Here is a 14,869-nt window from a genome sequence, read left to right on the forward strand (position 1 = left end):
ATAGAAAGAGGAAGAATAAGGATAAGGTAATTGACTCGTAGCCCAGTCTCCGCTATTGAGCTGTGCAGTGGCAATCCATCCTGCAACATACGGACAGCACACCCTAATGTAGCTAGCCTAACTAACGTAGCAACGATTTGCTCATCCACGTTAATCTATCTAATCAATCTTATCTCCGAGTGGCTCTTGCCAGACACACCAACACCGAACCCCCTTTCTCTCACAAGGAACTGAGCCACGGCCACCGTGAGGGGGTTCGACGTGCCCCCAACTGAAGCACGAGTACTATTTCACCATCCGACATCGCTCCAGGACTCATCGTTAGGTCTTGGCTTACAATGGAGCTGAAATATAAGACGCGAGGGGTTCCACTACTCCACGTGACACACCAAACCTCTACCCTCGAAGCAATTCTTAAAATGAAAATAAACTACCTCATCCTTGGAGCCTTATAGAAAGTAACTTCTGATCGATCGTTATCATTTCTTTAACATCCATGAAATCAATTAGGTTGCCGCAGTGCACACCGGATATAACACACGTCACTTCTGGAAACACCAAGACTGAAAGAGCGTGCTGGAGCCATGGCGGACGCTCCATCAACGCAGAAGGCTATCGTCGCTAGCGATTCCGCAGCCGTAAGTTAATGATTCTACTCGTAGGTCGAGTGGTATTGACACAGGTATCTAGTTGACCCCTTGGTCGCGGCTTAAGAAAACGTTTGCGTACTTCGCTATTTTTGTTCAAACAGAGCCATCAAAACTTGACACCCTTCTCTTCGTTACTGGTATAATCAGCGCCATTGCTTCTGGAATTCCCTTTCCGCTACTAGGAATCATCTTTGGCCAGCTCCTCGATGACTTCAACGCCGAGAGCTGCGCTGTCGAGGCGACATCGGGCGCCGACTACCAATCCGATGTGAACTTTAAGGTTCTTTATATAATCTACCTCGCCATTGCCCAGTTCGGCTTCGTCTACATCCACCTAGTAAGCTGGTCACTGGGAGGCGCCAGGCTGGCTCAGCGTCTGCGCGAGCAGTATCTCCGAAGCTTGCTCCACAAGGAGCCGGCCTTCTTTGACGACCATCCCGGCGGTGAAGTGTCTTCGAGACTCAACGGCGACATCACCATGATCCGCATGGGTACCTCAGAGAAGGTCGGGATCTACCTCTCGAGCATATCTTTCTTCGTCACCGCGTATATCATCGCCTTCATCAAGATTCCAAAGCTCGCCGGGATCTTGGTTTCTTTGGTGCCGGCCTACTTTTCCATGTCGCTTGTAGGCGGGTATTTCATCAAGAAGTACTCTTCTCAGGTATCAGACCACTTTTCAGCAGCTTCGTCCGTAGCCTCTGAGGCTTTGTCCAATGTTGCTGTTGTGCACGCATTCAATGCAAATGAGAAGCTCGAAACAAACTTCTCATCGCACATGCGCATAGCCAGGAAGGATGGTCTTAACAAGGCCCTCGTCAGCGGCATCCAGGCCGGCTTGATCTTCTTTATCGCCTATGCCGCAGATGCGTTGGCTTTCTGGCAAGGTAGCCACATGATTGCGGATTCGGTGGCAAGTAATGGCACAGGATCGACGGTGGGATCCGTTTTCACAGTTATTTTTCTTCTGGTCAATGGTGAGTCTGCTGCGTTTCTTCACATAAAACAATTATGCTAACTGCCAACCCTCTTGGATAGCTACCCTTGTTCTCAGTCAGATGACTCCGTATCTAGCCATCTTTGCAGCAGCTTCTGCATCCTTCGCCAAACTCAAGAAAGATATGGACAGACCATCAAGGATTGATGGAACCTCAAACACTGGCGTTCGACTGGCTCCCGTTACTGTGGGCCAGTTCAAGCTGGAGAACGTCACCTTCTCCTATCCGTCCCGACCAGAGCAAAATGTCCTCCAGAACGTATCCTTGGAACTTCCAGCTGGCAAAAAGACGGCCCTGGTTGGCTTCTCTGGTAGCGGAAAGTCCACTGTAACCAGTTTGTTGCTCCGATTGTACGACCCAACAGAGGGTACGGTCCTCTTAGACGGCCACGACCTCCGCGAGCTGAATGTGCGTCAGGTTCGAAGCTTGATTGGCATTGTCCAGCAGGAATCGACATTGCTCGATCGATCAATTTTGGAGAATATCGCTCACGGCTTAGTCAACTCTGCGGTTCCCGGACATGAACATCTCCGCGATACATTGCTTGGGCCACAACTCCGCTCCCTAGCAGCCGCCATCAGGGGGGGTCGTGACGCAACAGAGGCTGCTATAGAGCAGGGCCCAATAGTGGTAGAGATTCTCGGCATGGTTCAGCACGCAGCTGGGATCGCAGATGCCGAACGATTCATTAGCGAAATGCCCGAGGGCCTGGGCACCATCGTCGGGTCTGGTGGTACACGGCTTAGCGGAGGTCAAAGGCAGCGTATTGCTATCGCTAGGAGTATGGTCAAAGATCCCCAGATCCTTATTCTTGACGAAGCCACAGCTTCGCTTGATTCGCAAAGCGAAAAGGAGATTCTCAAGGCCCTCGATCGTTGTTCCGAAGGCCGCACAGTCATCTCAGTGGCTCATCGCCTCTCCACAATCCAAAAGGCAGACAAGATTATTGTCATGAAGAATGGCTGCATCGTGGAGGTAGGCTCCCCCGCGGAACTAATGAGCAAGCAAGGTTCATACGCTAGCCTTGTCAACCTGCAAAACCTAGATACTGAATCCCCAGAGCAGCGGTCTAGTCAAGACGGGTCAATAGGTGGTGCGACTGCCGTTGAAAAAGTGGACAATGGCCTCGAGAGCACGGACAAAGAAGATGTCTCTGTCGATGTGACTAAGGCAAGTCTCGAAGTGAGAAAGCTTTCGATGTCCGATTCTGCCGTTGAAGAAGATGAGCCACCGGTGAACCAATCTCTCGGGTACCTGATTAGCAATATGTCGCGCTATATACGCCCCAACGCTCTGATCGCAGTTGTTGCTCTTGCAGCGGCCAGCATTGTAGGCGGAGCTTACTTGGCCGATGCTGTTATCTTTGGCCACACCGTCAGTGGGTTAAGTCCATGTGGTACCCCCGATCACATTCGATCCAGTGGTCGCCTCTACGGACTCTTGTTCTTCGTGTTGGCTATCATTGAGTTCTTCGCCAACGTTATAAGCTGGGTCGGCTTTGGCCGGGTCTCTGAAGATGCCATCTACGCCATCCGCACGTCCGTGTTCCGCGCGCTCTTCGAGCAGGATGTGCAGTGGCATCAGTCTGCGGGTCGTACGCCGTCCAGTCTGCTCGCACTCATCACCAACGACGGGAACCAGATTGCCGGCCTTAGTGGGTCCATCATCGGCACTGTCTTGTCTATATGCATTAATCTAGTCGCAGCTGTCATCATGACGCTGATAATAGCCTGGCGGATTTCTCTAGTATGTCTCGCCATTGTGCCGATTCTCCTAGGGGTTGGGCTTGCACAGCTACGCGCTCTGGCCCGATTCACAGAAAAACATGAGAAGGCCTTCAATGAGTCTGTCGGAATCAGCGTCGAAGCCGTCAACTCCATCAAAACGGTTGCCGCCCTAGCCCTTGAACATGAGATTCTAGATGTCTATCGCAGTACTCTGGACGGGCCGCGAAAGGAGGTAACCGCCGTCAGCTTATATACCAGTCTCTGGCTCGCTCTACAGTACTTAGTCGGCAACCTAGCATTTGCGCTAGGATTCTGGTGGGGATCGAAGCAAGTCTTCAGTGGCAGGTACAGCCAGACGGAGTTCATTATGGTCGTATTCTCTCTACTAGTAAGCGCGCAGCTTTGGAGCCAGATGTTTGCGCTTGCTCCCGAGATTTCCAACGCTCGCGGCGCCGTTGCGCGAGTCGTCAACGTGATCGAAATGGGATCCTCAGGCTCTGATGCCCAAGGGTGGCCGGGCGACAAGAAACAAGACGTCGAAGCTATTGCAGAAACAAAGGCGGCATTGCCGCATAGAGAAGGTGGCACGGAGGTTAAGTTACAAAACGTCCATTTCGCCTACCCGGGTCGTCAGTCCGCCCCAGCTCTTTGCGGACTGAGCCTGCACATTCAGCCTGGCCAGTTCGCTGGGCTCGTGGGACCGTCTGGTGCGGGGAAATCTACGATCACATCGCTCGTGGAGCGCATGTATATCCCCAGCCATGGTGAGATCTTCATTGATGGAGTGGACATCACCAAACAAAAAGGGATATCCTTCCGGGACGACATATCCCTAGTGCCGCAAGATGGCGTGCTCTTCGACGGCTCAATACGTTTCAACCTCTCATTAGGTGCACGTCCTGGATCCTCGGTCTCGGACGAGGACATGATCGAAGCATGCAAGCTAGCCAGCATCCATGACACGATTGACAAGCTGCCGCAGGGCTATGATACATTATGCGGCGCCAATGGGAGCCAGCTCTCGACCGGACAGAAGCATCGCCTGGCAATCGCCCGTGCACTCGTTCGCAAGCCCAGGCTACTGATCCTCGACGAGCCGACCAGCGCGCTGGACGCCGAGACCGAGAAGGTCTTACAGGAGAACTTGAGAATCGCGACACAAGGCATTACTGTTATTGTCATAGCACATCGCCTGAATACCATTCGTCACGCCGACGCCATTTTCTTGATCGAGGCTGGACAGTGTGCTGACGCGGGCACGCACAATGAGCTCTTTAATAGGTCTGAGACGTATCGTGCAAACGTCCTTAATCAAATGATTGCTAGTTAGATGGATTGGGATAAAAATGTACAAGTAATCTCGGACTATCGTTGGAATATCATATAGATACTAGTTTAGATTTCAATGATTTTACTACTTCCAAAGTTAATTACAACTCTCAAGTAATCGTCGTGTGCAAACGGTGCGCTTCTCTCATATTGGGGGAAGTAAGTGCACCATAATAGAAGTCACTATACCAGATGTTTTTCAATATAGCCCCATATATATAACCTTGTCCCACCGCCAAACTTCATTTGATCATAAGATGGAGGATCCCACCTTCGCCGTAAACAGCTCTCCTTCAACGCAAGGCAGACACCCCCTTTCAAAGTTCACCCGCAAAAAAGGCACGTTCATAAATGAGTAGGGTTAGGGTTATACGATGTATGCATCCACCTGCAGCTGGTCTTGGTGACATGTATTCCAATCCCTTTCAGGGGTTGGCCGGTGGCTATATGCATATGCATAGAGCGCTGGGCGCCAGTAGTGAGTATAGCGCTGTTCGCATGGTTCCGGAGCGGGTGGTGACTGTGCTACCTTATACGGCGGCGCTGTATAGTCGTGTATACTATAAACCGTCAATACTCCCGCCATCACTGCAGGTAGGTAAGTAAGTAGTAGTTTCACAAGAAAACGGCGACTTGGCGGGGGGGCCAGATACGCGGGCATCATCAGTCATCACGGAAGCACCTGTAAGGGCGGCAAGACGAAAAAACACGAATACGAAAAAGCGGGCTGAATACGAATTGCATTATCAGCACTGCAAATCTATAGCTCCCACTCATAATCATATAAAAATCCAATCATGAATCGCATTCCGCCGCGTATGCGTTAAAAAGAAAACATCAAGCAAAACCAAACCAAAACCAAAAACTCAAATATCACCAATCCCCAATTCCAGCCTCTCCTAGCTGCTCGCCGTCTTTGCTCAGGCGCATGGGTTCTCCGGGGGGGAGAAAGCATGGTGAGCTGTCGTCGCTAAGGCGCATGCCCCGACAGGCCTGCTGCCCTTCCACGCTTGTTATTGGTCACAGACCCGGTGGTCGTGCGGTTCCGCGACGTTGGGGTGGTGTGCGCCTTGGTTGGGCATGTAGGGGGCCATCCAGGCGGCGTCATCGTCGGCGGGGAGAGTAAAGGGCGCGTCAAAGGCGGAGGGGAGATATTTGTTGTCTGTGAATGGCATGGCGAGGCTGTGATTTGTGTTGAGATAGGAGTTCGCCGCGGCGTTCTTGAGGAGCTCGTCGAAGTCGATAGACGTCACGGGAGTTGATAGCATTTGGTTCCGGACGCTGTGGTAGGGTGAGTCGGTCGGGAGGCGGTAGAGCTCGTTCTCGCCGGTCTCAGAGTAGTCTGAGCCGTGTTTGGCTGTCTGGGCCATGCCATTGTTGCCAATATCCATGTAAAGACCCGCGTCTTCGACTTCGGAGATCTCCCCAGACGTTGACGTCGTTGTCAGGGCCGGATGCTCAATGCTGCCGAACTCGAATCCGGTGTAGGATGCGGCTTGACTAAAGGCTGGTGCAGCAAAGCTGTCATTGTTGAAGTCGAGTCCGTCATAATGAGACCAATCGATGGACGTTGTGCTCAGCCCAGCCGAAAAGATGGGCTGATCAATATCCTGAAGAAGCCCATAGTTGTCAAGCGAAATTGGAAAGCCAAAGTCGGGGAAGCTTTCCACGTTGGTAAGGTCAAGTGGTGGTAGCTGACTGTTTAATTCCTCGAGGGAGCTCGGACCCGTGACAGGGGAGCCATGTTCCGATTTGATCTTCCTCTCCTCTTGGCGAGCACTGACGATCGAGTCCTTGATGTGTGACTCGCCATGAAGAGCCTCAACGTTGCTCAAATGTGGTAGATTATCGACAGAACGATTGGCCAGTCCTATCGAGGTTGAGCCTTGAATCGGGTGCGGGCGAGGTACGACATATGGGTGTCCACATTTCTTATGTGCCATGTGGGTATGCTTGTGACTGGACTTGTGGTGACCATTGGCGAGCACGGTCAAGCCAGTGCTATCCGATTGTCCGGTATGGGCACGAGGACGGCGAATCTCTGTAGATTCGGGAATTGACCCTTCATCCGACTCGGACTCGGGTACAGCTTCGAGATATTCCTTCTTCAATGCGCAGGCGCAGCGGCCGCCATGACCGCAACAACACGTATCTAAATGTATCAGAATGCGGGCCACAACTGCCACCCAGAGCTCAGACAAAGCTCACCCTTGGAATCCTCCTTCCCATGCGTGCATGCAGCCTTGGTGTGGATCTTCTCTCCACAATCACACTTCACATGAGCGGAGCGAGACTTGCGGAGAGTGCGACAGTGCGTGCACTGCGAGACGGGTCGGCCCTTTTTGGCAATATGTTGTAAGGCGCGGTCTACGAGTTGTTAGCATGGTTCGAGGTTGAATCAATGGCTTCGAGGTTGCATACCAGCGTGCTGACAGTTGCTTACACGGTGGCCTCTGACGCATGCCTGTTATGGTCAGTATCTCCAGAACAGCGGCGGGAGAGTGAGTCTCGTACGTCGCAAGCAAATTTCTCCCCAGCAATCAACATTCTCACTCAATGGGTGGCCGTCCAGAGGACGACCGAAAGAAGGGGACAACTTCAATATGGTGGTTGATTTATTGTAGGCGGTCGGAGTGACCGCGGAGTCGAACAGATGTCCGAGTCGTGTAATTCGCGAAGGGAGCAAAAGCTAAATGCGGGGTATTTGGTGAAGTTCTTCCGAGTATATACAGGCAACGGACTCCAAAAACTGATATTGAGACGAATTGATCCAACGCCCGAGAATAGAGAGAGGAGATGAGAGGGACAATGCTGGGGTGGCGAAGCCTTAGCACCGAACGGCGCCTACTGTGAACAGCAGAACAACCGAATGGGCGGTATGGGCAACCAGGATGGCGGCGATGAGGATTTCAGCCACAAAGACGAAGAAATTGTGGAAGAAGAGGAGAGAGAAGAATCAAAAGAGAAGAAGAGGTTCATGGGCGCCGATGGGGGGGGATGGCGAAGTCTTTGTGTGGGACGGAGAGCAAGAGAGACCAGGGACGCATAAATGCAGCAGGGGGAGGAGTTTAGGGGGGGAAGTTTGTACGGAGAGGCAGGCGGTGGGGGGTGGGTGTTGCAGATAGGCGGAATAGGGCGAGGCAGAGAGAGCGATCGTGACATAAACATAACCTAATAGTAGAGTAGAGTAGTAGAGTAGTAGAGTAGAGTCGTAGAGTAGTAGATAGTAAAGTAGTAGAGTAGTAGTAGAGTAGTAGATAGTAAAGTAGTAGAGTAGTACTCCATACAGTAGTAGAGTAGAGTAGAGTAGTAGAGCAGTACGGAGTAGAGTAGTAGAGTAGTAGACTAGTAGACTAGTAGAGTAGTAGTAGAGTAGTAGAGTAGTAGAGTAGTAGAGTAGTAGAGTAGTAGAGTAGTAGAGTAGTAGAGTAGTAGAGTAGTAGTAGAGTAGTAGAGTAGTAGAGTAGTAGAGTAGTAGAGTAGTAGAGTAGTAGAGTAGTAGAGTAGTAGAGTAGTAGAGTAGTAGAGTAGTAGAGTAGTAGAGTAGTAGAGTAGTAGAGTAGTAGAGTAGTAGAGTAGTAGAGTAGTAGAGTAGTAGAGTAGTAGAGTAGTACTTCGTACAGTAGTAGAGTAGAGTAGAGTAACTTAGAGTACAGTACGGTCAGTACAGACAGACGGACAGTACAGTACAGACTCCACCATAGCAAACACTCCACTCATACAACTTCAGTACGCTTTCAGTACAATCAGGATACCAGGTACTCGAAGGAATCTGTGTATAGACTCAAGCGTACGCCTCATCTGATACGTCTGGTTTGATGGGTTGGAATGGCAAGTTGGTTGCCGCTTGTCGTGCATAGGCAGTAGTCATAGTTCATCTTGGACCACCATGGCGGCAGATGCAATGGATGGTGGGTTGGTTACTGAGCTGAGACGAGGAGGCGAGAAAATGGGATAAAGCGTGTTGGGTCATTCATGTCTGTCATGGCCATGGCCGGCCTCCTTTCCTTCTCCTTGCGCTCCCTCGGTGGGACTAGAGTATGGGCATGAGATGAGGCCATCGTGGGATTAGTCCCCAGCCATCAGAGGAACCCAATCGCGACCCTTACCCTCACCTCAGGGTCCATGCCGCCCACCTTATCCCCATCCCCATCCCAGAATCCCCGTTACATGCTAGCCTCATCGTTTCCTTTCCGCTGTTGGATGCTATCATCACCCAGAACGTAGGGGACCCCACCATCCCTCACCCCATTTCCGGCAAATCCTCGGCTAACCCCCCCCACCCCCCACCCCCCACCCCCCCCCCCACAAATAAATCTTTAAACTTCCGACCTTTGACCTTCTGTCAACAACACCTGCTATCACCCCTCATGCCTTCCTTAGCTGCGGAAAAGGGAGGCATGAGGGGTGATAGCAGGTGTTGCCCCTTAGCCGAGAAAGGGCAGTTGCAGACGGTGCTCGCAAGATAGAAGCAACTTCGCCTCGTAGCCTCGAGCTCGCCATGGCATCGTCGTTGCAGGTTGTATGTATGTGCCGTTGAATGAATGAATGTATCGTGTACGGTGTAGTGTACTCAATCTTCCCCAGGCTCTTGGAAGTAAGCCTTCCGATCTTGGCCGGGCGTTTGGCGTCAATTCGGAAGATACGTCCCTTCCTGCTGAGGCATTTTTGCCTGTGGACGGATTTGATATGCTCTCTCAAATAGTCTTGGCGCCTGGACAACTGTTGCACATGCAAAATTATCTTCTTCTCCTACAGCATACTTTACAGATCTGCTATCATCCACAGGTCAGCGCCCACGGCGATGACCGCGACGGCATACTCAAACGTGGTTGAACGGCAAAATATGAGAGGCGATCGTGATCTGTGAAGGCGCCTAATGTAGCCAAGCGCATTTGCTGCGAATCACCTGAAATATTCAAGTACACGTGATCGTACACGTGATCGTACACGTGACTCAAGAGTTCTCCTACAAACGCCAAACTTTAGAGGGTCGCATCGCATTCTATCTCGAGAGTGCCGTCGCTGAAACGAACCAAGTGAGCTCGCAGCCATGGAGATGAAGCCCATCTCACTCATCCTCATCGTCTTAGCCATCATCAATCAGCCGGCCTTCGTTTCATCTACCAGCCCCCAGAAGGCGGGAAAGTTTGTGGGGACGGACGTCCCAGGGGCAGGTTGTTCCGTGGCTACTCGTACATATCCGGAGGGTATCCATATCACACCGCCAACGAATAACGCCGATATCGATATCCTATACCATACCATCGTAGCATACCCTAGAGCCTAGCATACGAGTACTCTACCCTCGACCTGTAAATGTCGTCGTCGTCCAAGTAACAAGCAGACCTCCCCCTAGCCTAGCCCCTAGGGTAGTAGTGAATCATCGTACTCATCCATCCATCCATCCGGCCGGACAACTTCAACTGATCGCCGATTCAGGTAGTGGCAGGTCAAAAGACATGGGCGCGCTGTTGTTTCGGTCGGTACTATAGCTGGTGTTGTAGCCTTTGTTTGAGCACCATCATGCAATTTGAAGCAATATCCCGTTAGTCGCTTCCCCTGCACCATCCATAACTTTAGAACTTTAGAGTCTGAAATTCAGAGTCGGAAGTTCTGTTCGGGCCTTGTTTATTACCAGATGTTCGAGCCGCTGACGTATCAGGTTGCGACTTCTGAGGTGTGAAGGTGAAGGAAAAACGTATGTGCGTTACAAAGGTAGTTATGTATGTACCTTCCCGACCCGCCACCCCTACTATTCACATACAAACACCGTCTAATAGGTACCCACCCACATCCAAAAACCCGCCACCCACTCACAATATTACTACAACTCTACCCGAACTTTCTCTCCACCACCCACCACCGCACGGAAGAACCTCTTCCCACGACATCCAGCGGAACGGAAGCTTTCAACTCCGAACCATCCATCACAACTGATCCGAGTTGCATCAAGCTCCATCTCAATCAAACCGGTATGCATCGTCCACATCTTCATATCACTTGCGAAATAGCTGATCATGGTCGCGTAGACCTATATTTTCCTGCCCGCTGGCCTCATCTCATTCCGACTGCCACGCGACTCGCAATCGACAGTGCGACAACTATAGTTGTCCAGGTCCCGCCCGCCGCCGTTTGCCACCACTAAGCCGACGGATAAACACGGCCAGTGATACTCATAAACGATCAGCATGAACCAACAGGACGCGCAAATGATGCAGAACTACCCGGATCCAACAGCTGTCGCGGCCGAAGGCAACGGCCCATTTTACGCATCTGGGAACGCTAGCCAGCAACAACCACAGCACCAGCAGCCACAACCACAACAACAACAACAACAACAACAACAGCAGCAGCAGACACAGCGCTTGTCAAATCCCGATGACCTGCAGCTGGCTGCTCAACTCTCCCGTGGGCTTGAGCCTATGATGGGAGGAGGTGGCGGGAATGACGCGGCTCATTCTCCTCAAAGCAATCCCAACCACGGCTTCTCACATGAGCAACAGATGATGGCCGAGATGAGCCATGCAGCGAACATGGACCATAGCCAGTACCAGATGGGGGATGGGCCGACACCGCGGAAGCGCTCGAAGGTTTCGAGGGCTTGCGATGAGTGTAGGCGAAAGAAAATCCGCTGCGACGCGACAACGGAATCCGGCGAGGAACAGTGCACAAGCTGCAAGCGCGTCGGGACACAATGTCAATTCAGTCGCGTTCCTATGAAGCGCGGGCCAAGCAAAGGGTATGATAACCTTTCCGATCGAATGTGCAAACAATGCTAACATTGCCGGGTAGCTACATCAAGGAACTTGCAGATCGATTGAACCACTTGGAAGGCGCCATGCAGAACCAATCCGGTGAAGCCTTGCATTACCCCCCTCATGCAGAAGGTGGGGGATCCCGACGAGCCTCGCACGATTACTCTCCACCGCCACCACACTTGGAGGGACAGCCACGAAAGCGCGCATATTCGTCTATATCGCAAGATTTCGCCTCTAGCTACCAGTCACAAAGACAATCCGGACAATGGCAAGCACTTGAAACACCACGACACCACGGTGCGCCAGCCGCAACCTATGGACAGGCAAACGCCGCAACGGAGTCTTCATATCGGGCCCCTCTGTACTCGCCAAACGGTTTGGCTCCTCAGCCACAATGGAGAAATGCGCCTCCGGAGGCAGGCCGAGGCTCGTTTGACGGCCTACCAGGTGCAGAAGGTGCACATGCAGATCATAAGCTAGAATGGGATGAGTATATTTCCGAGGAGTACTACAAGGCCATTCAGCCAACATTCCCACTTCTGCCCGGGCCCCAGGGCAATGTTGCTGCTAGACTAGCGAATGCCCCACCGCTCCTGAAGGACGCATTCCTAGAGGCTCTGCACGTTGCTGTCCGACCTCCCGCAGACAGCGCGTCGGCGAGAAGAGCTGCAAGTTTGGTCTCTGCCTGCCAATTCGATAGCACAGCAACCAAGACGCTTTCGGACAGCCTCCTTTTGCTCTCGGCTCAGATTTTCATGGCCATCGAAGCCGGCAGCCATGGGCCATCTAGTGCGCGTAGTGCTGGGTCCCAGGCCGTGTGGCTTGGAGCAGCAGTCGGTCACGCGTTCTCGTTGAAGCTGCACACTTCTAACGCAGCAGAGGGCGAAGACGAAGACTCAACTGATAAACTATCCCGGCGCATCTGGTGGAGTCTTCTCATCCTCGACCGCTTCCATGCGTCAGGGACATCAAGCCCGCTCCTGATCCCCGACACCAGTGCCGTCCTCCGCCTCGACGATATCAGTGTTTTAGGCGAACAGCTATACCACCTAGCTCGTAAGTTCTCCACCGCTCCCATCGCCTACAACTTACTAACCAAACCAGGGCTCTCATCCATCCTCGGCCACGTCGCCACGGTCCTCACCTCGCCCCCCTCCCTCCTCGCCTTCCCATCCTCCGCCACCCCACTCCTCTCCACTCTCCTCACCGGCGAACTCGAGCGCTTCCGTGAATCCCTTCCCGCCGCCCTAACCACCACATCAGCCCCCCTCATGCACCTCACCTACTGGCACATTCAACTCCTCACCCTGCGCGCCACGCCCGGCACCCCACCCGGCACCCTCCTCCACCCCGCCGTTCATATCACGTCTCTCCTCGCCGCCGCACCTCCCTCGCCTTTACACATCCACTTTACCACCCTCGCCTCAGCCACCCTTCTAGAGCTGCTCGATAACGAAGGCACCCGCGAAGAAGCAGACCGCACTCTGCGCTCGCTCTTCGAAGGCCCGCCCCGCACATCTGCGCCCTGGGACAAGGCCCTGCGCGACCTAGTGGCCCGACACACGAGGGCAGCGAGCCCAGTAGCGCCGAGCGCCGCGGCCCTGACGGCTAGCCAGGGGCTGCAGCACCTTGCTGATTTAGCGACGGCGGCAGAGGCGGTGGAGCCAAAGGAGGGCGGCGCGGCTGTCGCGGCGGTGAGCTGGGATCCGGCTACTATGACTAGGGGCGGGTTCTTGGGGGTTTGGGGAGGGGAGACGAGGTAGGTTTTGTGGTGGTTGATTAGTGTGTTTTCTTGTTTGCTTGCATTTGGTGGATGCTAGGGGAACGGGGAGAAAAAGCGCTTTCCGAGGCGTTATCATATGGGAGGGAGTTTTACGGTGCCTATTCGCGGTGGCAAATGCCTTTTTTGGGGGTTTTTTTTGTCATGGCGTGGGCTGGCATTTTACCATTGCTATCTTGACGCGTGTATAATACTCGCACGGGACTGAGGGGCTAGCTTTTATGGCTTGTTGCTGCGTGTGCAGTGTTGATTATATTATGACAGTTGAGTTATTTTATGAAAACTATTATCTTGTGTATAAATGGTGAAAGAAAATACTATGTAATAGCTGGAACCTGGTTAGTACTACTTCGGGTTCCCAGGCTCTGGCTTCAAGCCATTCTTTTCAAAGCCTACACTTCAGTTTCAGTACCAACACCATTCTAATTTTGACAAGAGATCATACCAGTAGATAGCAGTGCAGCGCTGTACATGACCATAGTAATGGGCCTTAGGTCTTCCACAGTCGTATTTATAAACTCACTCCACACCTCAATCCACACATCGATGACCGAATCGGTCAATGTCACCACATCAGCATTGTGAGTATAGCATTTCGCACCCATCAAAGCACCAAATTCCCGGAAAGCAAGGCGATGCGGCACAGCTCTTGTCTTGTATCTTTCGTCGCCAAAGATTGCGTCTAGCAATTGGCGGTTAGCTGGGTCAGAGGGGTGGGGATATACCATACTTATCGCTATTAAACAATTTTCACCGAGCTGATCGGCCCACTGGTCTGTCCCTGCAAACCAATGCGCTATCCAAAGTGCCATCCCAAGATCCAGGGTATCATGAGTAGCGCCAACTGAATCACGAAGTCTCATAACTTTCTGGTAATCCGCAATCTCTGTCTCCAAAACATTGGGCTCCTTCGCCGCCGCCTGCAGCAGTCGATAGACCACGAACCCGGTCGTAGCATCAAGACGCCCCTGACTCGATACCAGAGGCCGAGACATGTCCATTGATATTTTCCACGCCATTCGCGCGGACGGAGATGTTCTGTCGATGAAAAACCTCGGGTGGATCGCACGAGCCAGGGCTATTGCCTGATCGTTGTATGTCTCCATGCCCGAGGCAATAGACAGACGATTAAGAGCAAACATCCAAAGTGTCAGATAGTGATGGTATTGCCCGTCACCATCTGGCCCACTGGCCTCTTCTTTCCCTATTCTCAATCCGCCCCCCAAAGTATTATCATCCGTCGCTCCTGGCAGACGGCTTTTACCATCTCGTGTCCATCCAAGTATATCGTGGACGCGCACGACGAGTCTCTTGGCAAGTATCAAATACTTATCCTCGTTGAGCTCTTTGTGTAGGGTAAGGAAGTTGACGACCCCGAATGCGTCGGTCCAAAGGTATCGGCCGCGGTGGCCGCCTGAGTTCGGTGGGGGGATCCAGGTGCCCAGGGCTCGGGCTTCTAGATTTCCTAGATTTCCATAGACGGCTTCCATTGCTGCGAGAAACTTCTGTATCTTTCCCGTGGCCATGGTTACGGTAGGTCTGGGAAGATCGGATGTTTAATTCCTTTATCGATATATGATGTGTCTCAGAATGAACGCCGGCACATCTCAACATTAAATATAGA

General features: G+C 52.4%; 4 protein-coding genes across 4 annotated transcripts; 2 read left to right on the plus strand and 2 right to left on the minus strand.

Annotated features, from left to right (window-relative positions):
* Window positions 1-205: 205 nt before the first annotated feature.
* On the plus strand, window positions 206-4,800 carry VC83_01624 (uncharacterized protein). The gene is made up of 3 exons (XM_024465299.1): window positions 206-638; window positions 691-1,627; window positions 1,689-4,800. The coding sequence occupies exons 1-3, from the start codon at window positions 585-587 to the stop codon at window positions 4,703-4,705; spliced, it is 4,008 nt and encodes a 1,335-aa protein (XP_024327272.1). The 5' UTR covers window positions 206-584; the 3' UTR covers window positions 4,706-4,800.
* A 626-nt stretch (window positions 4,801-5,426) lies between these two features.
* On the minus strand, window positions 5,427-7,788 carry VC83_01625 (uncharacterized protein). Its single transcript, XM_024465300.1, has 4 exons — window positions 7,219-7,788; window positions 7,126-7,168; window positions 6,913-7,071; window positions 5,427-6,856 (listed from the first exon to the last, which is right to left on the minus strand). Exons 1-4 carry the CDS (start codon window positions 7,249-7,251, stop codon window positions 5,718-5,720), a joined length of 1,374 nt encoding a protein of 457 aa, XP_024327273.1. The 5' UTR covers window positions 7,252-7,788; the 3' UTR covers window positions 5,427-5,717.
* Window positions 7,789-10,490: 2,702 nt separating this feature from the next.
* RGT1 (transcriptional activator) lies at window positions 10,491-13,228 on the plus strand (the record flags this gene model as incomplete). Its single annotated transcript, XM_024465301.1, has 4 exons — window positions 10,491-10,679; window positions 10,737-11,446; window positions 11,500-12,521; window positions 12,570-13,228. The coding sequence occupies exons 2-4, from the start codon at window positions 10,896-10,898 to the stop codon at window positions 13,226-13,228; spliced, it is 2,232 nt and encodes a 743-aa protein (XP_024327270.1). The 5' UTR covers window positions 10,491-10,679; window positions 10,737-10,895.
* On the minus strand, window positions 13,163-14,824 carry VC83_01627 (uncharacterized protein). Its single transcript, XM_024465302.1, has 3 exons — window positions 13,976-14,824; window positions 13,691-13,927; window positions 13,163-13,637 (listed from the first exon to the last, which is right to left on the minus strand). The coding sequence occupies exons 1-3, from the start codon at window positions 14,769-14,771 to the stop codon at window positions 13,591-13,593; spliced, it is 1,080 nt and encodes a 359-aa protein (XP_024327271.1). The 5' UTR covers window positions 14,772-14,824; the 3' UTR covers window positions 13,163-13,590.
* Between the last annotated feature and the right edge of the window lie 45 nt (window positions 14,825-14,869).

The sequence above is a fragment of the Pseudogymnoascus destructans genome (genome assembly GCF_001641265.1).
Source record: "Pseudogymnoascus destructans isolate 20631-21 unplaced genomic scaffold scaffold_3, whole genome shotgun sequence".
Taxonomy (NCBI): domain Eukaryota; kingdom Fungi; phylum Ascomycota; class Leotiomycetes; order Thelebolales; family Thelebolaceae; genus Pseudogymnoascus; species Pseudogymnoascus destructans.